Source organism: Camarhynchus parvulus, chromosome 1, assembly GCF_901933205.1.
Source record: "Camarhynchus parvulus chromosome 1, STF_HiC, whole genome shotgun sequence".
NCBI classification, from domain to species: domain Eukaryota; kingdom Metazoa; phylum Chordata; class Aves; order Passeriformes; family Thraupidae; genus Camarhynchus; species Camarhynchus parvulus.
In genome coordinates, this window is record NC_044571.1 from 40,050,325 (window position 1) to 40,075,665 (window position 25,341).

Here is a 25,341-nt window from a genome sequence, read left to right on the forward strand (position 1 = left end):
TTCGGTACCAGCAGACATATGAAATGGAAACAGGCCGCTGATCACTGATCAGTCCAGCAGGTAGGGAGGAACAGTCACTGACAGAGAGAGGCTCTTCTACCACGAGAGAGACAGAAAGGAGGGAGAGACACAAAGAAAATAAACGATAATGCTGAAGTGAGAGGCACCGACAGGACGAGGTGAGCACGAGCGGGCCCTGCCACGCATGGAACAGCAGTGGAGCTGGAGATGTTTTCACAGAACAACGCATGGCTCCAGGGTGGCTTGGTCTTCACTGCTTTGTGTTCATTGGAGGCACAGGGAAGGAACAAAAATGAGCAACAATGAACACTGATCTCAGACCTAGTTAGATTTGCCTAAGTGTTTTAATCATTAGAATGAGTCACTGGTATAAGTTCTACATCTATTTATAATAAGGCCTCTGCTTTAGGGAAAAATACGAGACCTTGTCCTGTGCTGAACTATTCCTCCCTTTCAGGATATAAGGGTATGAAGAATGGAAAGTCCCACCTACATGGGACTGAAATGAGGCTCTACAGTCAGCATTTTTTGGCATGGAATAATTCTGTCATACTTCAGCAGCAAACTCACCTCCTGTTTAAAAACAGAGACAGTTACACAAACGGTGAATATGTTTGTCCTTATATCACTATGTTCTGCATCAGTATCTCTTCTCTAGAGCAATGGTGGACTAATGTTTGAGGGCTGCCACATGAGTGCAGATCCACTCAGCTTTAAGATTCCTTCTTCCATTTTCATAGAGCATAAATTTCCATTTGCTGAGGGCTGTGATAAAGTACACAGAGCTCCTTGGACTCTCTGGTGAAGGAAGAACACCTCAGCAGGCTTACCACCTCATCCTAAAACCTACACTGAGCTAGGAGTCTTTCATTTCAATCTTTGAAAAGACAATGTCTGCACCTTGGTTGTTGAGTACAGAATTAACGAATGTGTATCAAATTGGCTTAGCTGTGATCAGAGTGGTAAAAAGGGGTTTATTTTGAGGTGGAAAATGCAAATAAAGAAAAAGCAGATGAGACTGAGCAATGAGACAAGGTTCCAGAAAAGATGGCTAGGTAAAGAAAGTAAGTTAGTAATACACATAATTGAAAGTCTGGCTGCAGCAGCTAAAGACAATATCCTTTCCGCTCGAGCAATGACTTAATGCCTCTGTAACTGAAAGCATTAAGACAGTTTGAAGTGCTTTACATTCTAAAGGCCAACACCTTTTTTTTTTGACAGTTGCTTCTATAAAAATTACTGCTCTAACTGATTGTACAGAGGTGCACTACAGGAGCAGATCTGTGCTGCTTGAGTGATGGTTTATGCCATCATTTGGGAATGTGGGAGGCCCTTTAATAAGCGTGCCTGGAACTTCCCCAGGAAGGAGGAGACAAGGGAACAGCACACTTGTTAAGGAGGAGCAAAAAGGAAATTGTCATTGAGAAGCAAGCCTGGAGCTGCAGTTCAGGTGGTTCTGAGGCAGATACCTCCACAGCAATACTAAAGTCGATCATTGAAACACTGGTATTTCTGTGCCAGCAGACGTGCACCGTAGTGTTGCCACGGTGGGGTGACTGACGTTCGAGTGAGGTGCGGGATGCACTGAGGTCGTCCTCAGATTCCTGGTCTACAGTAGTTTCATCAGGAGACTCTATGAAATGCAGGGAAAAAGCATCTTTCTTCCTCTATGCAACAACATATATAATTGGAAAAATTAAACAAATCAATTCTGTCCGCAGTATTGTGAACTAATTTTAAAACACCATTTTAGAAATAATTTTGTGCAGATTTTAAATAGATTATTATATTTTATATATTTAATTTATGTGTTTCTGCAAGTGTTAGAATTAAAGGCTAACTACCATGCTTTGTTGGTGTTTTTAATACCTTCCAAGGACAGGCACTGCCCAAATAGTTCCTGGAATCATTATGCTTAAGTCACTTCTCTATTCAATCAAACTTTCTGCTAACATCAACAAGAACATTAAAGTGGCACATATCTCAATATATCTATACATATAATATGCGTATAAATCAACTTCAAGTGTCCCAGTTTGACTTGTGGCCAGCACTTCTCACCACTTTGCTTCGAAGCAGCCACCAATCATACTGGCAAAAGTGAATAAAACCTACTCTGGCATTTACTTACTATTGTCAGGTGGGCTGCTTGCCAGTAACTCTGGGGCAGGGCCACTGCTTTTCTCTGCCAGGTCTATTGCCATCTGGATGTCCTCAGTCCATTTGTCCATTTCAGCGCGGGAACTAACAATGAAAATTCAGGTTTTATTCACTTTCATACGGGCTGAAAGCAAACTCTAAGAAATAGACACAAGCTGAGCTTACTTTAAACTGAAATAAATAAATTCAGACACAAGATGCTACTTTTTTCTCCCTGATTACTTAGTTTTGGTTCCAGCTTGCACAATTGCCACTCTATTGTGTCCCATCCACTTTTTTCTTAACAAGTGGCTTTCAGGAAAGAATATACCTTTTGAGGAGATGGTTTTATGAGCAAATACAAACAAAATGATGCCTCTCTGTCCCACTGTGACAGGTGCAGAGAAATACAACTCACATGTGGACTTTGTCTCCACTGAATTACCTTGCAGCAACAACGATGGACTGGTGTTGACCTCGTAGTGTCAGGCAGTGAGGAACTCCCCATTCCTCCTCACTTTCCTCCATCTGAGAGGTAAAAGGCCAAAAGCAGTCAGATTGCAGGAAGTACAATATTTCTTAAGGTGAAACAATGAACTGAATGAGCTCTTACCATTGGGGAAAATAGGAGAAATGCTCACAAACAAATTTGAGCTACCTATTGAGGAAAAAAGCAGTGCCTTGCAAGCTGGAAAAACAGTAAGTTCTGCAATAATGTCTTGAACCAAAAGCATGGCTTTGTCTGCTTTGTGTCCAAGAAAATAGCAGTGTTTTTATCAGAAGAGTGATTTATTGTACAAAAGGATGTGTTAAATGCTGGGAGTGCTCTGGGAATTGTAGCATAGCACAGTTCTGCTGAGAGCAAGTCCAGGCCAAATGGCCACCAACCACTGAGTAGATTCCTTGAAATGCTAGATAAAACTTGAAACCTTGCAAGTGTTTAGAGAAAATCAATTACTGTGGTAGTGACAATTTAATTCAATTCTCAGGAGAACAGCAAAGAATTGATACCAAACAGTGAGAAATTCAATTGAAAATAATGGAGAGAATGAAATCTTTTTGAAGTCAGCAAAAATATTTTTGGAACAACACACGAAGAGGTAAATAGGTGCTATTGGCTTGAAATGGCTGTTTTCCAGAAGAATTGCAACAAGAGCTCCAAATAACATTTTGCTGCCAGATTCCCACTACTTTGGCTTTAAGATCTAGAACTGAAAACATTAGGAAATGTATTTTTAATAGAAATTAGATTGTTGCTACTGTTTACTTGTCTTATGTGCATCTATAATGGATTGGGGATGAATTACTTGTAAGAATCATGGTCAAATTAATGGTTGAAAAAAATTAAGAACCCATCTCCAGAGAAGTCTGTATTGTGAGGAAGCAGCCCTCAAAAATGCCTTTTCCTCTTTATGGAAAGCTGAAATTCTTTCTTTGTATTACACATAATCTTTGTATTACACACAAAAAATGAGGGGCTCACTTCTGCTATGTGATGACCTCTGTGCAGAAGGCTGCAGGAACGGATACTGAACTCAAGACAGATTTAGAGCACATTCCCCTTTGCTGCTGTTTTCAGCCCAGCAGAAATCCATCACGCAATTCAATGGGACCACAAATGGCCACTTAAGCATGAATCCCTTAAGTTCTCACAATACTTACTGTCATGCCATACAGTGGAAGATGCCCATGGACTTTAAACTGATTGGATGCTGTCAGGCCTCTACTTGTGTACAACAGGATATCATTAAACTGAAAAGCAAGGATAAGCATCATTAGCATGGTGTTGGCTGGCATGTATGTATGTGAAAAAAAAAATTAGAAGTTGAGTATTTATATGGCAGTCCTAATTCATGAATCCAAAATATTGGCTTCCACAATATTCCACAGTGTTAGCACCTGTTATCTTCCCTGCCCTCCTTTCTGGCTAGTTTTAGGTATGTTTCCATGATTTTACACTGGATATTTTCCAATGCCTTCTAATGCTCCCTTTGTGACCTCTGGGTCAGAACTACCAAGCCACAACAGCGGTGAAACACAGCAGTACATTTCATACATTTCACACTCTGCTGCACTATGAAGCTATGGAAAGTGTGTCCTTCACCAATATTTTCTCCTGCTTTGAGAGAAAAGATAGGTAAACCTGCCCAAGAGGTGTGTCCAACTCAGCCCTTGTAAACAGAGTGGCTGTCTTTTACTCCCCATAATCAGAAGGAAGCTGGGAGACCTTTTTTAAGGTAGATGATTTTATGTTAAAAATACCAAGGTGAAGAGACTGAAAATCTCAATTTGTAGAGCTTCCTGCAGATAACAACAGCTGTCCAAAGCATGTCAAATGACTGCCTGCATTTTATTGCCATAAAATGAACAGAATATTTTCACTGGGCCACCTGGGTCAAAGGGTGTTTTTCTCAAACCAGATGGTTGCATCAAGAAAATCACACTCTGTGGTGTGAAACAGAGCTCTTGCCACAGACCTCCACAATGCAGCAGCAGCAATTCATGAAACTTTGTGGATCAGCCACTAGAGGGGGATTTAATTATGCCAATGATTACACGTGCATTTGGACTCCCACAGTACTGACTTGGGATTTTACCTCCAAATAGATTCTGGTGCTTAAGACAGATAAAAGACTTCTTTGACACTGAAAGCAACTGACTTGAGAGTCTAGTTCTCAGATTTTCTAATGTTTTATACAGGTATAACATCAAGGCATCATCTAGTATCTGTTGGTATGCAAGAAAATATGCACCGTATTCATTTAGGCTTCCTCTTCAGTGCCTTTAAAGGCAGAGGATAATCCTACTCAGGTAGATTTATCAGGTTATATCTTTGGCTCATTTAAAAGATTAAATGTCAAACACCTTGTAAAATCTAGCACACTCACAAGCTTTTCTACAGCCACTGCCTTCACATTCAGTACACAAGAAGCCAAAGAAGCATTCTTCCGCCACACTGCACTGACTCTTGAGCGTTTTGTATACTAAAAAATCTGTGCAGCCTGCTGGGCTCCCCAAGGCCTCAGCACCAAGGGCACAACAGCAGTAACATGAGGAGCCTGGGAGTAAATCAGCTGGCTGGGAAGAAAAGACAGGAGGACTCTCATTTTTATCCAGTGGACTCTCGTGGATCAGAGAGTCAGTGGGATCACCATAATGTCAAAGTGGTGGGAGGAGACAACTTCCCTAGCACAAAACTTGCAAAATGCATCTCCAAGTACAGGCAGGTCCATCAACATGCTGGGCACTTGTGTTGAACTGGATGATTTATGGAAAAATTTGGTTCTGTAATGTGTTCTGAGAGCATTATGTGAATTATTGTTCATATCACCAGGAGTCACTCTTTACCTTCTTTTCTGAATATGATCACCATCCCTCCTGGTGCCGCTTTTTATTTTGTAATGATGCTACTTTTCTTAAGACAAGGTGCAAGGAGGTATTATTTATTATTATATTCACACTGTCATATCAAAAATAGTTTTCTCTTTGTAAGAAGCAGTTACAAAGAGAATATTGGATTTGAACAGCAATGTAAGTTCTTAACAACCAGCTGCATGGGTGATGTACTATGTTAATTTAAATAAGGCTGTTTAAAAATATATACTGTAATTCAAAATTCAAGTCTAACAGTTATGTCTAGTAGATGCCTAGAGTTACATTTCATTGCACAAAGAAAAATTGTCTTCTTGCTTACCAGAAAAAACATCCGTTGCTGTAAACCTTTTCCAGACAACTTACTAAGACTGCCCAGCCTAATAAACTCCTGTGAGAAACAAATACAAGACAAAAATTTATCTCCTGCAGAAATTACGATTTTTTTTTTGTATGTAAACAGAAATATGACTTCTTGGTCATACAAATGACTTGACTGACAGTTATCAAGACTTTTAATTTTATTAAATATGTTAGAAATCTAATTTATAGGATAATTCCTGTTTGTAACTGTCTTTAGGATAAACTCCTTTCCTTCATATTAAGAAAATTCAGCTAAGTGAAACTGGTTTTACCTGACAATAACTCCTTTAGAGAGCTCCCTCTTTCCTCAGTTTTTAATGAGTATTTTTCACAGCACAAATGACATAAATACTAATGATATATATGTGTTCTTGGTTAGCCACTGGTAGTCTTCTGTGGTGCATGTGGCACACACTGCTCTCATTCACTGCGGTGTAAAACCATCTACAGGACTCAACATCACCATTAGCAGCAGACAAAGAAAGACATTTCTGTGGCAGAGTGAGCTATCTCAGCACCATCCATGTCATATAATACAGCACATTAACCCAAACCACAGTGTTTAAGAATGTTTAGGGATGGAAATAGAGGAAAAGTAGAACATCTGAAACTTTCACAATGCTGGATTTCCTGGGCTTACTATGAACTGTGCAGCAACTCACCCTTATATTTCTCTGAAACCCATGAAAATACAATTTTTCCGTCACTTCCTCCAGCTTCAGCTAAGAGGTTCATATTTATTTATTACAGTCTTTCTAAGGTCATTGTGCTCATAATTGTGGATGTAAAAACCTATATAAAACACTTAACTACCTGTATCTTAGGGAATAAATTGGCTCAGATCAACCTGTTCAGAGAAACAACGTGAATGCCTTAGGCTTGCTTTGGTGTGTCCAGCCCCCCACCTGCACTGCCTGGGGGCTGAAGGGTGGGAAAGTGGCTAGAGGTGCTTATCCCCGTGCCACAGTAGGCTCATGGCACCAGAGAGGCCACTGGAAGCTGCTCTTGGCCACCAAGGAGTATTAATCATAATTAGGGCCATGTGGTAGCACCCAACAGTCCCTTGCAGGCTCGGCACCAGCACGGCCAGCGGTGGGCACTGCATGGATGCAGACATGCAGGTCACTGCCACCTGCAAGGACAGCCAGCCACGGGGGTTCTCATGTCCAGCACAGGAACCAGCTCAGCAGCAGACATCCTGCTCTGGAGTACCTGAAGAGGATGGGGTTACAGTGGCATTTGCCTCCCAGCCCTGCCTGCACCAGGGCAGGGACTTGAGTCAGAGCCAGAAGAACAGGAAAGGGCTGGGAGCAGCAACAGCCTGGGCATGTGCCAGAGCGTGGTGGCCAATGCTTCTTGTCTTGGCAGGGAAACAACTTCTGCCCCTCATCTGCCTTCTCCTTGAACTTCCTAGGACAGGAAGACTGCTCAGACTTTAAATAGACTAGGGTAGCAGAAACACCCGATGACAGCATTTAATTTCATGTGATAGAGAGATGCAGAGGCTGTGAAATGTCCCGAGGGACTTGCCAAGGATGTGAACAGTCTGTGGATCACTAGAAAGAAACATGAGCTGTGGCAGCTGCTTGGAGACAGAAAAAAGGTAAAGGGAGGGAGTGGGGAACAGCCAGAAATGCAGAAATACCTGTGCTCAGCACTGCCTTCCCAATGGCACATCAAACTCAGCTGCAAGCTCTTGTTTTGTATATTACACACAGAAGTCAAGGGAGTGGGGAGGAAACTACTCCAGCAAGGGACAACTCTCAAGTTTGCACACACAGATACATGTGCCTTAGAAAATAAAAAAGGCTACAAATATTACACTGTGGCTCATTTGTTCTGAAATGAGCTTTGATTTTAAACAGGCATGGTAAGTAAGAAGATGTTGGTGTTCCTATGGCACAATTTAAAGTGTTTACTTAAGGCAACACTGTCTCAAAAATTATTGCCTAATGTTACATGTGGACTGAAGAGACTGCTCCACCCCAGGGCCATGAGTTTCAAAGCAAGCCACGGTGAAAGGGCTGAAGTTCTTCCAGCACAAATGCCTTACTTGCCTTTAATCTGTCAAGCTCTAGCATCAAGGGCTGGGAAAAGAAAGTAAGGGCAGCATGAAGAAATGTGCAACTGCTCAAGCTCTGAATGCTGTGATAAATGCTACATTTTTACTGCCTCTGTTGTAAAAGATGTTTGGAATTGCCTAAAACAGTCCAGATCTATACAAAAGACAGAACTTCAAAAGTCAATAGAAGGTAATAAAGGGGATTGCCTTTTCCTGCTTTAAAGGTGCTGTTTTCTATGGTGTGCTGGTTTTGGCTAAGGTAGAATTAATTTCTTCACCATGGCTGGTAGGGAGCTGTATCCTGGATTTGTGCTGGGCGCAAGTAGCTGAACACAGGGTTGATAATAAAGAGATGTTTTTGTTATTGCTGAGCAGGGCTTACACAAAGCCAAAGCCTTTTCTGTTTTTCCTACTGCCAGCACTGGTGAGGGAGCTGAAGGTGCACGTGAACTTGGGAGGGGTCACAGCCAGGACAGGTGACTCAAACTGACCAAAGGGATATTCAGACCATGTGACATCGTGCTCAGTATATACAGTGGGGGGAAGAAGGAGGAAGGGGAAACATTTGAGGTGATGGTGTTTGTCTTCCCAAGTCCCCATTACACCTGCCCTGCTCTCCTGGGATGGCTGAACACCTGCCTGCCCTTGGCAAGCAGTGAATTAATTCCTTGTTTTGCTTTGCTTGTGTGCATGGCTTCTGCTTTCCCTGTTAAACTGTCTTTATCTCAACCCATGAGTTCTCTTGATTGCTTTTACCCTTCTGATTCTCTACCTGGTCCTGCTGTTGGGGCAGTGAGCAAGCAGCTGTGTGGGTCTTGGCTGCTGGCTGGGGTTAAATGATGTCATTTGGCATTATTGTGTTTACATCTGAGAGTTTTTGGTGACATAAAAAGGTTCAGATGATGAAAGGCAATTCCACATGTGCCCCTAATAAACGGGTTTTGAAAACATACCTAATGATTTGAAATGGTATCAAATCTTAATCACAACTCTGTTACTCACCCTTCCGGGGATGACCAGATTGTCCATGCCTATCAAGTCTTTCTTCAGTTCATGCAGCTTCTGGAAGTTCTCCATCTTTATCATATTGCCATGGAGCTGAGCCACCATTTCAGAAATCTCAGCCAAAGCAGCTAGATGGACAAATCCATAAAGTGCTTATTAAAAATTTACAAGAATGTTCAAGAAGAAATATGGCTTTTTTTTCAGCAGTATCCGGCTCATGAACCCTCTTGTGCTACTCTTCTCCTCTACAGCATAAAGCTACCCAGGCAGACTAAAACCCACACATCCTCTGGGCATCATCTTAAGCAGTGGATGGGGTGGAGTGCTGTGAAGAAGAGAAAGTCTATTTCCCAAAAGTTTGCCCTGTTTTAGCCACAGTAACTTTATAAGAAGAGTATGGTCAATTCAGAGCACAACAAATAGATTCTCATAAAGGACTTAAATTCCTACAACTCTGATCAATCTAGGGATGTTCTTTATGCTTAAAAAATATGCATTTACCCCCCCTGCTTGCAGCCCACTGGGTCAGGTCCATATTAGAAAAGAGCAGGAAATGGCAGTGCCACTGTATCATTTCAGATGGCAAACACCTTGGGGCTTGTTCTCAGTCCCATCAATGAGAACAACTGAAGGGCTGCACACCACTGAGTCACACCATGGCTCTACTCCATTCTCTCCAGAGATACCACCCACTCCCTGTGCCATCGTGTGTGGGAGCACCAGCCTTGACACACCTGGCTGGCTGGGCAGGCTCTGAATGGGCCAAACACACGGGCTGGCAGTGCCAGAGGAGCAGCTACAGCCATTTGTGTTAAAAAACCACAGTCCCATGAACAGTAACAGTGGTTCCATCTTCTTTCATCATTGCTCAGCACATAGTTCACCCACCGGCTAGTGGGAGACTTATGCTCTCTTCTGGGATTAAATTCACTTTTTTTTTTTTACTTCCTTTAGACTCTGGCCTTTAAAAAGAGTCTGCAAACACCTTAGTAAGAAACTGATCCCAGACTGATGAGGTGTCTAAGTCACACTGTCCTCATGTTGTCTTATCTTCACCTGTGAACCCTATGTTCATATCCATTTCAAAACTGAAGCAGGAATCAGCCTGCTCCACTCTCTGGGGAGAGAAGAATGGACGTATCATCCTCATGCCCCAGCCTTGGCTGAAAGGCATGCAGGCACTACTCACTGCCTTCTCTGACATCATCCAGGGAGCAGAGAGATTTGGGCTAGCACCTGTGTCACACAGGTGTAGCCCCCAGTGTCACACAGCCCCCAGTGTCACAGGTCATGGTGGCATTTCCTACTGCCACAGGCCAGGTTAGCTCTGCATTCTGTGCACTGCCTGCTGGGAGTCTCATCCCACAGCATCTGAGGGAGCTCAGCTCACATGTTATGCCTGGGAGCAGTTGTGCTGAGCACTGCTCCCTGCCCAAGCTCTTCCATGGATTGGCACCAATGCACCAAAGATAATGGAGTTATCCTAAAACACACCCAGCTTACAACAGCTGTGGGGGACGGGTGCAAGGGGGAAGGAGAACAAAACATCAGAAAGAAATGGCAGGCAGTGAGTTCAGGCTACAGGAGGGCAATTTCTTAATGTTTGAAAAAAAAACAACCCCAAATCCAAAACCAACCCATGCTGGCTGCTTTGAGCTCCTGAAACAAATCACAGAAATGATAACAGAGCAAACTGTATTCTTGGAAAAGAAGACAAATAACACTGAAAGACATAATAACAGCATCCCTACTGGTTCAGACCAAGGGTTCACCTGGGCTAGTATTTTGTGTTATTAGAGGATCTCTAGGGAAAGCTAGGAACAACACAAGCACATATGGTATGTTCCCTGTGTTCTCTCCAACCTTCCAACTGTTTTCAGTTCAAGAGGCTTCCTGAACCTGCTGTCATTTCTCTGTGTTTAATACCTCCCAGCAGAATTCTATTCCAAGCACCTGCCCAGACTGTGGCATAATGTGTATAGAAGAGCATCCCTTCTGTTAATCCTACTGCTTATGGTGCTCTGAGTGGTGGATTTTGCAACTCAATCCTCTTTTTATGTAGGCTTAAAAAAATTTTTTTCTTTCCTCCAGCCATAGACCTCTGATGGATTTGGGTGTCATTCCCCAGCTCCAGGAACTGACGTCTTTTCTCTTTCTTACCTCTTGAATCCCTGAAGTCCATGTGGCTTGGAGGGTAGTGCTTGCAAAGCCTCTCCATTATCTGCTTGTAGTGCATAAGCCTGTGTAAAGGCCTGAGGAGGAAGGTATTGAGAGGCAAGTAGCAGACTTTCTGTAGCTCAAAATCTCTGCAGAAGGTCTCCAGCTTGCGGGAGTTCCTGATCCCATTCTCCAGCTCCATTAAAATCTCACTGTGCTTTCGCAGGTGAATTGTCAGTTGCTTTTATGCATGAAAGAAAAGAGGAGGCTCTTAACAATCACTGAGAGACATGACTCAGCCCATACCTAATCCAATAACACATCCAACTAGCACAGCAGTGGGGATTTTGCAAACAAAATTGCTGTACAACACAATGGTTCTGATATTCACTTGCCAAGGAGAAAAGGCATTACTCATTTGAAGTAGACACTCCCACCCCCTTTGCATTCCCAGGAAAACTAAAGCACATAATTCAACAAAACTAACTCTCTTATCAGTTAGGTCAGGAAATCCAAAGGCAAGGAGATGACACGAACACAGATCATGCAAGTAGGTGCAACAGAGACAGCCAAAAAATGTGAATGGAATTTTCTAAAAGGATGAAGGGATTTAGATGCCCCAGTTTCCCTTAGGTGGTTTTGGGGAACAGAGATGCAGGCAAATGGACTTCTGGCTTCTACTCTCCTCTTATTAATGAGAAGTTACATCTCTTGGGAAGCTCAGCAAACACAAAACCAGAGGTGTTGCCTGACAGAAATGGGTATGTTACAAGCTCTACAAGATCCTTAGACTACATCCTCTTCTCCTTAGTGCAGCCCCTAAATAATCCCACTGGCAGCAGGGGAGCTGCACACCAGCAATGAATGAGGTTTGCATTAAATATGGAATTCCATTTAGGTCTCAGTATCACAGGTATTCACAACTGCCCCTTAAAATAGTTCAGCAGTATTTTTTTTAACAATTTACGCAGGGTATTAACTGTGTTTTGAAAAAGGTGAACTGGTTCTTCAGGATGTACAGAGCCTCTCTGAGCAGCCAGCTGAAGTTTTCCAGTAAATGGTAGAATACTAAGCAGCAGCAAAAAGAAACTGAATGCATAAATTCAAAGGACTTGAGAAGAAATTCTGTCTTAATCTAAAGTTTGTGCTTTTTGACACATTTCCAGTCAACTCTCTCTTTCCTGTGATTTGTGACATGTTTACCAGAAACATACCTTCCCTAGAGCCAAGCTGCTTCCTCCACACACTGCATATTCATTTTACAAGTCTGTAACTCAGGAAAAGACACAGCAGACCCTCTGGGCTGCTACAGAGACTGCCCATTAATTACTTTTCTTAACTTCTTTCTTATGTTAATTAAACACGTAGTGTCAGTTTTCAGATCTTTTAACAAGTCTCATGATAAAGAAGTACAGTTTTTACTAACTTTATTTCTGTTTTTTGTGCAGTTCTTTTAAGTTAAACTAGCTTTTGTCTCTTTACCTATCAGTTGATCAGTGGTGGTGGATCTCAAAGCAAATTAAGTAAAACCCTTTAATGGGAAAGGAAAAATGGGAAAGGTGAAAGCACGCTGCCAGGTACAGTGAGGACTGTACACTGCCCTTAAACTAGCGACATAGAAGGACCTGCAGACAGCAAAGGAGACACAATTTAATGTTGCAAGATACCAAGAGCAAAGACAAAGTCTGTCTGAAGCTCTCTGGTACTCTAAAATCTGTTTGTAAAGAGCTGCATCCTTCTTGAGAGCAGAGACGGAGGCAGAAAAGTCCCCTCTACATTTCTTCCACTGCATGTGAATTACATCTTGAGGGGAAAAAGCAGTTCCTGGCTAAGTACACTGCAGAGAGAGTGAGGCTGCCTTATTGGTGACAAGGCTGGCTGTGCTGGGGATGGGAACTGGAGCTTTCTGTGCTCCCTTTTTCTGATCTGCCGTGTAATCGCTTGTGCGTCACTTTGCTCTCCGCATCTCTCTCTGTCCTTCTGAAAGACAAAGCGAGCCTTAGCCAACATCTCAGGAGAGCTGTAATGATTAAACTGCCCTCTCCTCCAGCCAAGGACTCAAGGCTGCTCCATTTACTAACTGCAGAATGCCCAAGTGGCCATCCCCAAGGAAAGATTTATCAGAGAGTTCAATATCACTCGGAGAGCCGCGTGTTGAAGGTGAAATGCCAAGTTCTGCCCCACACCGATCTGGATGGGCGGATACCTTACAGTAAGGTGAGCTTACATCCACACTGTACAAACCTGTAGAGTTTTCACAGGCTCCTGTGCCTGCACTCCATGCTGTTTTCTCAGCAACACAGGGCATTGAGAATACTGCTCTGGCCAGACTAAGAACACTTGCAAAGTCTGTTGAACATTACACCTAGATTTATGGTTCATACGTGTATTTTTACTTCTTTTAAAGGCATCAGAGGCAATTATTCTCATGATTCAAACACCTTTCACCTAACTTGGCACTGTAGTGCACAAATATAACTTTCCCAAGTCAAATCAATATCCAGCTTATGGTCACTAATCCTGCAAGATCTTAACATGAATATTTGCATGGAAAAATAGGCACACTCAGCATTTGAACAGTCTCTTCAGCCACACAAATTCCAATGCTTTGCCTTCTTATTTGAAGGAAAAAAGAACTGGAAATGAAATATTCCTGAACTTTTGTGTTTGCTGCTTCTGTTCTTACAAGAGTGGAGGAAAGGGGCTAGACTATTTAAAATTAGCTTGCAATTCTGAAATCCCAGAGAAATCCACCAAATGCTTGGCTACGTCATCAAAGGAAACTTTGATAGCATAAGCCTTGATTAGAATTGGCAAAAACCAGCACAAGAGGCAACATCATAAGAAAATAAAAAGCATGCTGAAGTTAATCTGAGTCAAAGCTTAGCAGTTATAGGATCATTCCTACCTTCATACTCTGAATGTTCCTCAGCATAACATCTCCGATTCTTTGGTAATCTCCTTTAATGTGAGCATTAGAGCGGCCTTCCCTGTCAGCAACAGAAATGCCACACACTTCAGTCATCCAATAAAACTGCATAATCACTTATAAGCACTGAAACTCAATAGCTCATTTCTTTTAAAATCCTGACCCCCATGCCCCTTTGCTCAGAAGCTTGTGAGGAATCTTCCTGACAGACATGTAATTCCCAGGTACAGCACACCCTTCACCCAGCCTGCCTTTCACTCCTAACAACAGAGGGCAGGCACTTAACAGAAGGATTAGACTTTTAAAGAAAATTGCTAGCATTTTTGAATACACCAGAGAAGGCTGGAAATGGTTTGGGGAAAAAGAAGGCATCAGAGTCCCATGAGAATATGTGACCTTACAGCAGAAGGTTAATTCTGCTCAGATACAATGGCTGAATCCCAGAACAGGACCTGGGGGTGTTCTTCCTCTGAACAGGTCAGTGGGGCCAAAAAAAAATATTAAAAATCCATCCAGCATCTGGCTTTGACTCACAAGTGTCACATGCTGGCAGGAATTTCCATTCAGTACTTCACTTATGGTATTACAAATGCAAAGTGCTGCCTCCCACCCAGCCAGCTGCACTTTGGTGAGTGCAGCACTTGGGAGTAACACTGCTCCTGATAAGAAAGATATTCCTGTATCTAAATCCATGTGAGAGATAGGCAAGGATACCACGCTCTGAGTGAAACCAAACATGTGCTTATTGAAAACACAGGAGGAAAAATCATGACTATAAAAACCTGTAAGAGATTTGTTCCAACAAAGGTATGCTTTCGAAAAATCACTAGGAGTGTGTGGGGAGAAGCACTGTCCCCTTCCCCTTTCCAAGAGACTCCATTGATAAACAAGGGATTACTCCATGTTCATTTGAACATCATCCAGTCTCATAGGCTGTCTTTAATCATTTCCCATTGTGCATTTTCCTAGTGTGTTAATACTCACATGGCTATTTAGGCAAGGAAAACCAGCACTCAACAAGATTTTTAATGGTTTTTTTCTGACCCCAAAGGTTACACTGGGGTAGGAAGTTGGGTTGTGTCAGGGGTAGCCTTAATTAGCATCACTGTTTTGCAAAACCATTATGTCATATAAACACTGCCATAGTCAAATCATGCCTGAGCAATGTCTAAACTGAAAGTACAATTTCTGTCTTCAGGAAGCCTCTGTCTGTCAAATCATCTCCACGCTATGCTTTTCCTTAATCCTCCCTTCCCCCATGACATACCCATGACATACTCATCCAGCAGCTCTCCCCACTGAGATTTCCTGACAGGTTGTAAATAAAACCTTCCAGCCACTAAAGCTCTGCTCCTAGTGGTGCATATCCAAGTGCCCCTGATTGAAAACCAGAACCATTTGGAATCCCAGGCAGCAGCCCCACCCTGGCTGGAAGCAAGGGAAAGCCACCCTGCATCCATCAACCCAGCAGGCAGCATCCCCTCCCAAATGGTTCATGTTGGGCATCTACACACAAACTCAGAAGTGTCAAAGCCAGATGAAATTGTGCTGCTGCCAGCAATGGTGTGGTATTTAGCAATTATCTCTACAAGAATTCTTGCTTTATGTATTTGTTATTCTCTCATTCTCTGGCACTACCTGGATCCATTTCCATGTGTCTACATCTGATTTAATCTAATGGACTTTAGCAGTTTTGTACCTTTTTGAGTATGAAATGTAGAGTTATCTACTTACTGCCAAGATAAATATTAAGTACATCACTACAGACTGCTTTTTCTAAATAGACACTGCTTTTCTGATCTGAAGGCTACAATGCAGATTGGCTGGAATACACAGTGCAAATGTCTTATCTACTAGCTGCCTACTTGGAGGCTGAGCCCAAGCCTACCAAAGTCCCAGTGAGTGCTTCCAACAGCTAATAATTAATGGGGCTGTTCATGGAACAGTCAGGTCCTTATTTCCTAAAAGCTGACCTGCTGGACCCTCTTCAGCACCACCAGCACCGAGTGCTTGCACAGCATCTCACCACATCAGGAACAGTCCCCCTTCACCAGCATTAGCCACAGACTTTTAGGGTTTTCAAAACTTTGCACCTTGGCAGAGTGACAGAGACAGAGAGAAGGGGGCCCCAGAAGCAGAAGCCTCACTCCAGCTGTTGGCTGAGCAGTGAAGAGCTGAATGCTACCAGAACCCTCAGCCCAGGCTGACAGAGATGACCTGTGCTGCACACAGATGCATCCTGCTGGAAGAAATAAACCCTGGCTTTTCTTAGGACAAAATACAGAAATGTGATGGCTGCATACTGCTCCTTGTTCCAGCCACTCTTCTTCCTTTAGTTATTTATTTCTAGGCAAATGAATTTCCCTTGCAAAGGAGATGATTTTCCCACTGGAGATGGTGCACAGGCATGTAGGCTGTGATGTGGACAGAGAGGCAGGGAAAGCTGAAACTGGGCACAAGAGAACATGAGAGCTTCCCATCTGCCCCCCAAAACCCAACCTCCACTCTACCCCAGCTCCATGCTGGGACCCCACAGCAAACCCCAAGCTACACTGCCATCTTCCCCAGCTCCTCAATGTGCAAATCCCAAGAAAACAAGAAACACCAAGAAAAGAGCATCCAAATATGCAGAATATAAAAATAAAACCCAAACACACAACATATCAGATGATGTCTTGCTGCTGCAACAGCCCAAAGCACGGGAGCACAAAGGAGAGTTCTCCCTGTGGTGTATGTTTTGAATAACAACACTCAGCTTGCTGAGAGGGAAGAAGCTGCTCATTTGTTGTGCATCAATGGCTAAATTGTTCTTCTTACTCCTTGTTTTCACGGGTCACTGTTTGAACATGGTATCTATCTGCCAGTGACAAGGGAAAAAACTCAGGGCCTAGGGTCTCACAGCTTTTCATCAGGAGCTGATTTATGGTGCCCATCTCCACAGAAGATGTAGGAGCAGCTTCCCCCATGCATAATGTGCCCTGACTCCACTGACATTGTCGGGGAGGTCTGAAGCCACTGAAAATCATGCTAAAAAGTGAGGATGTTATTGGTCATTATAAGATCATTTCCCATTTTTATCCAAGTAATCCCTTCCTTTTTACAGCAAGGCAAGTGTACAATAGCAAGAAAAGAGAAGACTGGCTTACCCCTGGCAAGAAATTCAGGCACTACCTTATATATATTACTCCAAACAGCCATCAGCTTGAACTTACAGGGATTACACAAGCAGCCCTGTCAGATTTTCGAATTACATGATGTCTTTAGTGTATACAATTGAAAAAATAATAGAAGGAAATCTCAAGTCAGCCCATACCCTCAATCAGAAGGTATTCAATCGGGATGGTGGAAAGGCAAGAAAGAAGAGAAAGGTACCTTAATAAAGACTTTTTTGAGGCAAACACAGAAGTCTTTGATTGCAGCCCTTGAATTGCAGCCAAAATAATAATAAATCAATTGTAACAAATTATATTTACAATGTGTGACCTTGTGTTACATGCTCAGGAACTCCCTCCTGAATACCACAGCTGGTTCTTTGAGCACCTAGACACTTTGAAGTTCTTTCTGACTTTATTATTAACTAAAGTTCTAATACTAAAAAAAAAACCTTAAACATTCCCCATTACAACTGCTTTTTAAGTAAGAGGCATGTTTTGTAATTGGAAAAGAAGAGCCAAAAAAAAGCAAACACCCCTTTCCTTGCTCACGCCCTGCTTCTTACTGCCCTGCCCGTTCCAGCCAGCACTGCAGCTGGACTTTCAGCAGTGAGTGGTGCATGACACGCTGCTCAGAGCCTAACCAACGCACTGCTGAAGCCATCAGAGCTTCCCAGAGTCACACCAAGCCTTTGGAGGGTATGCATACATTTAAAGACTTTGGGATGGCTGCCCCTGTTGTGGGAGAAACCCAGTCTACAGCAAACATGCATCAGTAATGCTTTCAAAGGGTAAGGGATCTGAGCAAGTAACAACACTGCATGAAAATGGGCTGTAAATGCAAAAGCATTCCATGCCTTGCTGTGGAACAGCCTCAGAGCTGACCCTGGGCATATCCTGCTGGGTGAGCCACAGGGACTGATGCAACATGGCTCCAACTCTGACTAACAGATCCTGGATGTGCTACTTCTCTCACCATTTCCAGTTAATTTGGGCGTAGCACAGCTCCAATCTCCAGAGATACCCAAAAGTGACCTCAGCAATGAAAACTATCCTCTCAAAACCGAGCCCAGTGTGCTGGCACCAAGCCCCTCTCAATGTCTTGGTCTCAGGAATCTGCAGTGCATAACTCAGAGGTTTGTACTGCAGCACACACCTCATTTCTGTGCACAGGACAGTGCAAGTGCCCTCCTGGTGCCTCCTCAGCAGCCATGAGCCTTTGAGGAGGCAGATAAGGACTGCTGCCTTGTTTATATAAACTGTCTCTCAGGCTGCTCTTCCTCAGCACAAGTGTTTCTTCTCAAACAAAAAATGGTTAATAAATCAACATTTGGTTCATCTTCCTACACCTCCCTGAGTGCTTTTTTATTAGAGGTTTTCAATTTTGCTTCCACAAACCCTGATTTCGCCTTCTCCTTTCATATGCTAAGATTAAGAGCCCTTTTTCTTGCAAATTACAGCCACACATTCCCATCTGGTAACACTGAGCAGCAGCTTTCCTCGGAAAGATCTGCAAGTCAAACTAGCAGCTTCCCCGGGAGAAGAGGAGCCTGCCTGCACTTCTGGGAGGTACATAACACTTTTCTTTCCTAGCACATGGATACGGCCCAAAACACAGATTTGTACTACCTGATGAGGGCATCCTTGGGCAGAAACAGCTATCCTGGGTTGCCCCAGCACTGCTCTCTCTGCTGCTCAGTGGTCAGAAAAGAGGGATACTTATGGTTCTCTATTTGCCACTTTCTGTCTTCATTTAAAGAAATCAGTGTGGAAACTTGCAATACATTTAATGGGGTGTGGAAAGATGAGCTCAATTATTTTGGATGGAAAATGGTGCTTGTGGCCCAAATGAATAGCTTATTAAACAGCTGAGGTAAAAGGAGGAGGAGAACCCAACTCCTCCTAACTGACTTCTCAGATTCAACCTCTCAGAAGCTGATGAAGTATGTCACACTCTGCCTGCACTGCCCATACCTCTTCCTCCCTGCCATAAAACATCCCTGGTCTTGGGAAGCAGGAGCCAGCCTAAAGTCACTGACACATGCCTCCCGTATTTTCTCCCATCAAAAAGGCTTGGGAGCTCCTGGCCTTGCATCCAAAGCCTTGCTGAGGAGTCCTGGCAGCCAGGACCAGCATCTGGATGCCCAAGTGCTGCATGCAGCTCTTCTGGCACTTGCTCACTGAACAGCCTGATGTGTGCTGTTCCCTCTCCTACCTGAGGCAGCTTCCTGCTTTTCTCCTCTCCTCTTCCCTTCCTGTGTGAGAGGGCAAAGCACCATGCCTGCCTGCATCCACCAAAGGTCCTCCTTCCTCTCCTCAAACCACACAGCCTCCAGTGGGATGTTTCACTTGTTCCCAGGAACATGGGCAGCCTCCAGAGCTCAGCACAGTTGTGGCAACTGAGGAGATTCATGGAATGCTTTACTGGCCTTGCAACAACACAGGCAGGGCTGAAAACATGGCCCAGGCCATGGTATCACTCATCTTAGGATGCTGTGCAAGAAAACCACCAGGAACCTTCTCAGTTCCATGGCCAGAAAGAAACTGGCTGAGAAAAATGCACTGACTGCCTATATTCTGCAGCTGACTATTGGTGTCAGTATCAATCTATGTCACACTAAAAGCTGTCACTAGGCTCTGGACACTGGGACGTGCTGCTCTTAGGAAATGCAGCACTAAAGAGAAAAATGGGCAAACTGTGTAAAGAAACAGATCAGACCTGCCAGAACCTATAGCCAGGTCAAAAGGATGCTGGCCCTTAAGGTGTTCTGTAGCAAACAGCCTGCCCCTGATTGCAGATTCAAACACTTCAGAAGCCTTCAAGCAAGCCAGAAATGCTTTTAATAATGTACACAACCTGAGCTTGCTCCAGCCAAACACTAAAAGTCTATAATGTTTTAACAAATTAAAGGCATGGAGACATCTAACAATTGTTATGCACCATCCCCCAGAGCCTTGTTCTCACCACAGATCTTTTGCATCAGCAGCAGCTTCAATATGATGCAAGGCCTAAGAGAGCAGGGAATGACCTCCTGTTGAATCTTCCAACATGCAGCATGAAGTTTGAAACAAACCTTAGAGAACTGCACTTGTGTCTGTGTAGAGTGAGCAGGCTGAATTGCACTTTAAGTTGATAAAACCCAGCATCCTACTCACTAGGGGAACACAGAGGACTGGTTGCAGGAGGCTCTCTCTCTCCCAAGCTCCCACAGCACATGTTGGTAGCTAGGAGTTTCCAGCAGCTTGATGAAGTCCACAACCCTTTCATCCAAAGGCCCTTTTTTTGTAGGACATTTCACCCTCTGACAAACGCAGAGCAAGCTGATGTCTCAGGACCTTCCTGCCCCCATCCACCTGCCTGGAAATATAAGAGCTCACATGGAAGAGCTGGATTTAAATGAGCTGGCTTGAATCCTGCCCACACCTTGCGCCGGCAGTTTATATACAGGCACGAACGGGACGGGACTACAGATGGATGTGTTGGAACCGTTTATTTTCCTCTATTGTTCTATTCTTCACGTCTTCACTACAGCTTATATGCATCAGCAATATCCATAACTCTGCTGTACTGAAGCTTGTCTGTTTTCTCACAAACCTGAAACTCTCTAACTTTACAGATTCCTACACACCTGCCTGCAGCTGTGCCCAGCCAGGCCCATGACTGATTTGCTGGGCAGGTGGGAGTGACCTGCCCTGAGCTGTGAACCCAGCCAGAGCTCTCTACCTTAAAAACTCCTGGGGCCCAAGAGAGAGGCACCAATCTGGCACTGAGCTAAGTGACCTTGACCATGCTGCTGAAGGAATTCCCTACCACACTGCCACCAGCTTCTTGTGGATGCTGAGGGGCTGTTTAACTTTGTCACTCACTGTTTAATTAAACACTAATCTCTATAGGACAGAGTTTATTGCTTGTGGCTTGTCTCAGCATCTGTGGCATTATATAGAAACATCAACACCTCCATAATAATGCCTGTCAGCAGGGCTGCCTCCCTTCCCAAGGCACACACTCAAATCTTGCAGAACTTTAACCACCATCACTGTCTACAGCAGGGGTACTACACGAGGTGCATCCAGGCTGCAAACTGAATGCAGGAACGTGACTGCTCTTCTGTCAAGTGGCTCAGAGCAGCCAGCAGAGAAATCCCAGTGGCTTTACACTAACTGTGGAAGGACGTGCAATAGCTGAGCTGACAAAATCAGAACGAGGTGCCCAGCTGGGACAAAGTTACCTCAGCAGAATATTTCGGAATAAATTTGGATTGCAAAGTAACTTTGTAGCAGATCAGCACTTGAAATCACTGGGTAAGTGCAGTTAAAATATGATATTAGAAGCTTTAAATTGAGGTTTACTACCCTGTGAAACTTTATGGAAAAGCTGAAAAACAGAAGGTTTACCCAGCTCTAAAAGAAGCTAACTGAAAAGGAGAAACAAAGTAAAATCAAGGGAAGTCTAGAAGCCTAAACACTTTTTCTTTCTTTTAACATAACTGGTCCTTCCCTCCACGTACCACAATGTCACCTTTCCACAGCAGGCTGGTAGTGCAGCATCATCCAATTTTTGCAAAACATCACACCTGAACAGGAGGTTTGCATCCACCTCTAATGCCACCAGAAGGATATAAGGGATATCTCTATTTCAACATCTGCCCAGGAGTCAGCACCCAGCCACATCAGACTGGTCTGACAGAGAGCAGAACTTGGCCTTTACTAAACTGCATAAATCATCCTTTTCTCACCACACAGGTTAACCCCAGCTAGTTGGGGATTAACTCCAGCTACTGTTAGTCTCACACCAAGGTTGAAGAAACAACCAGTATTTTGTAACATCTGAAAGAGCCTTCTTGGAGTACCTGTAATAAATGCTGCTTAGGGCAGTGCAATGAGCACCAGTAGCAGCTCAATGAAAAAAAGAGTGATACAGGCAGGCTGGCTGTGCAGAATGTGTCTTAGGAGTAACTATATTAGTTATATATAAATAAATATACAAATATATACATAAAATATTAGGAGTCAACCATATACAAATATATACAAATACCATATACAAGATATACAAATATATATATATAATTATATTAGGAGTCAACCAAAGTCCTGGGTGAGGATGTCAGCTCTAAGAGGCAGTACCACATTCCCCTCCTCCCAGAAAACACCTGCTAATTCTGCAGCTGTGCAGGGTGGGTTTGGACAGCACTAGTCTGCAAAGTGCTGTGCCCTCATTAAATGATCTCAGTACATCACAAGAGTTAAACTCACACACTCTGAGACTGTGTTTTGGCTTTTGTTTTGATTCATTAGTTAAAGAGGCACCCGTCTTAATTAAACTGATTAACACCCATTAGGTCTGCCTGCTCTGCTTTCACGTGATTTTCGTTGTCACTTTTCTAACTGAGAAGGGAAAAGCTCAGCTCCTAGAACCAAAGATAAGTTACAAAAAATGCCTACACAGAGCAAGACAATCTAGCCCAGACAGGTCTAATCAGAGCAAGCAGAAGGCTTCTGCTTATGCTGCTGCCTCTGCTAAGACTTCAGTGGTCAAATGAATTAAGAGCCTTGCCAGGGAAGAATTATTCACTTCATAGCTATTTTGTAAAAAATGCCATGTTTTACTGTCAGTATTATGTTAAGAATAGATAATTTTCAAGCCCAGTGACCTCTTCCAACACTCTTTCAATTTGCAGAGAGCACTGTAGGCCCTGTGAGTGTCACAGCTGTGATGCTGCAGAATGAGAAGCTGCTCTGTGAAATCCTCCCAGCCTGTACCTATTCTGACAGAAACAGAACCTGGTCCTTCGCTTCTCCCTCTTTATTAGTGATAAGCCTTGCTTGCAGCATGTTCTTCAAAGGAGCTGCCATGTAGAAACACTGACATTTGGCAAGGGAAAGCTTCATCCAGAATTATGATCTCATTTGCATATGTCTGTAACTGAGATATGTGAACAACAGAGTTTGTCAAGTAAACATGAACAAAGCACGATTCAATAAACCCTGTCTGTTAATAACCAACATCTGTGACTTGCACAAATTAAGCCCTACAGTAGATCACAAGGAGTTAGCAAAAAGGGAATGCAAAAATGCTAAACTGCATGAAAGAATACAGATAAATAACAATCAACAGTCTTACCACAGAGCAAGTCTCTGCTCAATTTCCTTGAGAAAACCAGTGTGAAATTTGTGCAAAGGTTCGAAGTTGGAGAAAATTAGATTTTTCAGTGTTTCAGGCATGCAATCCTCTTTACTCACTGCACTCTGAAACCACTACAAAGGAAAAAAGAAGCAAAATTATCAGTGGGTGGAATGCAGAAGGTATGATCATTTTCTGTCTTTATGTACCTAACCCAAATACTCCTAAACAGCTAAGCCAGCAAGGATCTTATTTATCTGGCACTAGGAATACAACCCAGACTATCCCTGACATTCCTGTGTGCTGAACTGGTGCTCTTATCAGAGATCAGACCCTGCATAGCTGAAAAAGGAACTCCCTTCCCTTTTGCCATCACTGATCAAATCTTGAAAATTCTTTCCAAACCCAAACTGGTCAGTCAATACAAACTGAATTTGCAAATGCAGCAGGTGCAAGAGAAAGAGCATTACAATACCTGTAAACAATCAGTAAAAGCAAAAAAATAAACATGCTCTGCATTTTCTTTTTGCTGAGTTCTGTCTGAAATGCCTTTGGCAGGAGTTGGCTCAGTGAGCACCCATGGCCCTGCTGCTGTGTGCACACAGAGGACATCACTTTGTAAAGTGAGCAAGTGGAAGACACTGTTATCACAAAACTGGACAGGCACTGTAAAGACTGAAACAGGCTCCTGCTCAGCCTTGCTCCATATTCTTTTTATTCCACCCTAACAGACTATGGGTGACACAAAACCATAGGACTAGGCAGCTTGCCAAGGCAGTAATGCCTATTCTCTTCCACAGGGTAACACGGCTCACTCCTTACTGCCCTGAGGGGTTCCAGCTATCTGTGGTTGGCTTCCAGCAGTGCCTAGAAGGCTGCTGGGAGCACAGAAGACTGTTAGAGCAGTCTTGCTTGACACAGCATCAGCTGGAGCTGAGCCAGAGCTGGGATAAAAAAAGATCCCTCCCGAGCTTCCCTCTCCCCTGCTTTATCTCAGCACCAAGCAGAACTAAAGTTGAAGCTTATATACCAAGTCTCAAAATTCATGCACAGCAGTTGTTCGTTTTCCAACTATGCTGGCTACTTGTTCACTTTCAGTGGCCTCCTGGGCCAGTCATTTGTGGAGCACAGTTGACACAACTGCATGCTAACCATCAGGCCCATCCCTCTTGGTGATCCAGCAAATTCAAATTTGACTACCACAAGAACGAGAGGATGGGGTGGAAAATGGGCTTTAGCTCTGAAAAGCTACAACTTTTTGTTTCAGCTGCCACCGAGTGAAATACTAGATGAGAACAGCATATCTGCTGTTGAGACCACAGCACTGACTGCAGAACTGTCACAGAGAACCTGGCCTCCTCTCAGCAGGCAGGCTTCCCAAAAAGCAAGGGTAAGTAGCAGTGAGGCCACAGCTACCCTGCTGCCTGTAAAAACCATGAACCACTGGTTCTGTCCAAGCTGGGGTCTATTAGCTGCATCTGTCACGTGCGATCCTGGAACAGAGAAGCAGCTGAGGAGAAAGTGTGTCCCTGGTTCCCAGCTGGTCCCAGCACTCCCCCCTGAAGCATGTCCTGCTTACCACAACACTCAACACAGGAATGGGCAATGCACCTCACTGGGTGATTTAAGAACTGAGAGGTCTGGAGCTGGCCAAAATGCCATGAAGGGGTTTGGATCCAGTGCCATTTCACAGAAAAAATGCTTATTTCAGACGATATCTTGCAAACATTATTCTCAGAAGAGAAACGAGACTGTTGCTGTGTGTGCAAAGATGGCAGCTATTTGCCTTGGTGATTTTAACAATCACACTCTGATCAGATGCTACAGATGAATGACTCATTTAACACACAGTTTCACTTGCTGAAAAATCAGAATCATTCAAACAGGTACTCGGCAATATTTCATGTTAAATGCAGGGCGTTTAATACAGCAGAAAACATTTAGATGTGCCCCTAAGGAGCTACTTCAGTTTTAAGAGAAGTCATTGAAAACCCACAGGCATTTTTAGTAATTATAA

At 43.5% G+C, this 25,341-nt stretch overlaps 1 protein-coding gene across 3 annotated transcripts in view; it reads right to left on the reverse strand.

Annotated features, from left to right (window-relative positions):
* FARP1 (FERM, ARH/RhoGEF and pleckstrin domain protein 1) overlaps positions 1–25,341 on the reverse strand; it is a 200,027-nt gene that overhangs the window by 4,251 nt on the left and 170,435 nt on the right. For all 3 annotated transcript variants that reach the window (XM_030968492.1, XM_030968404.1, XM_030968312.1), the window contains exons 16-24: positions 23,325–23,458; positions 14,028–14,109; positions 11,123–11,360; positions 8,960–9,090; positions 5,855–5,923; positions 3,823–3,912; positions 2,606–2,688; positions 2,153–2,265; positions 1,491–1,654 (exon numbers count right to left, since the gene is read on the reverse strand). In XM_030968492.1, the coding sequence (XP_030824352.1) occupies positions 1,491–1,654; positions 2,153–2,265; positions 2,606–2,688; positions 3,823–3,912; positions 5,855–5,923; positions 8,960–9,090; positions 11,123–11,360; positions 14,028–14,109; positions 23,325–23,458 (1,104 nt within the window). The remainder of the gene's footprint in view (positions 1–1,490; positions 1,655–2,152; positions 2,266–2,605; positions 2,689–3,822; positions 3,913–5,854; positions 5,924–8,959; positions 9,091–11,122; positions 11,361–14,027; positions 14,110–23,324; positions 23,459–25,341) is intronic.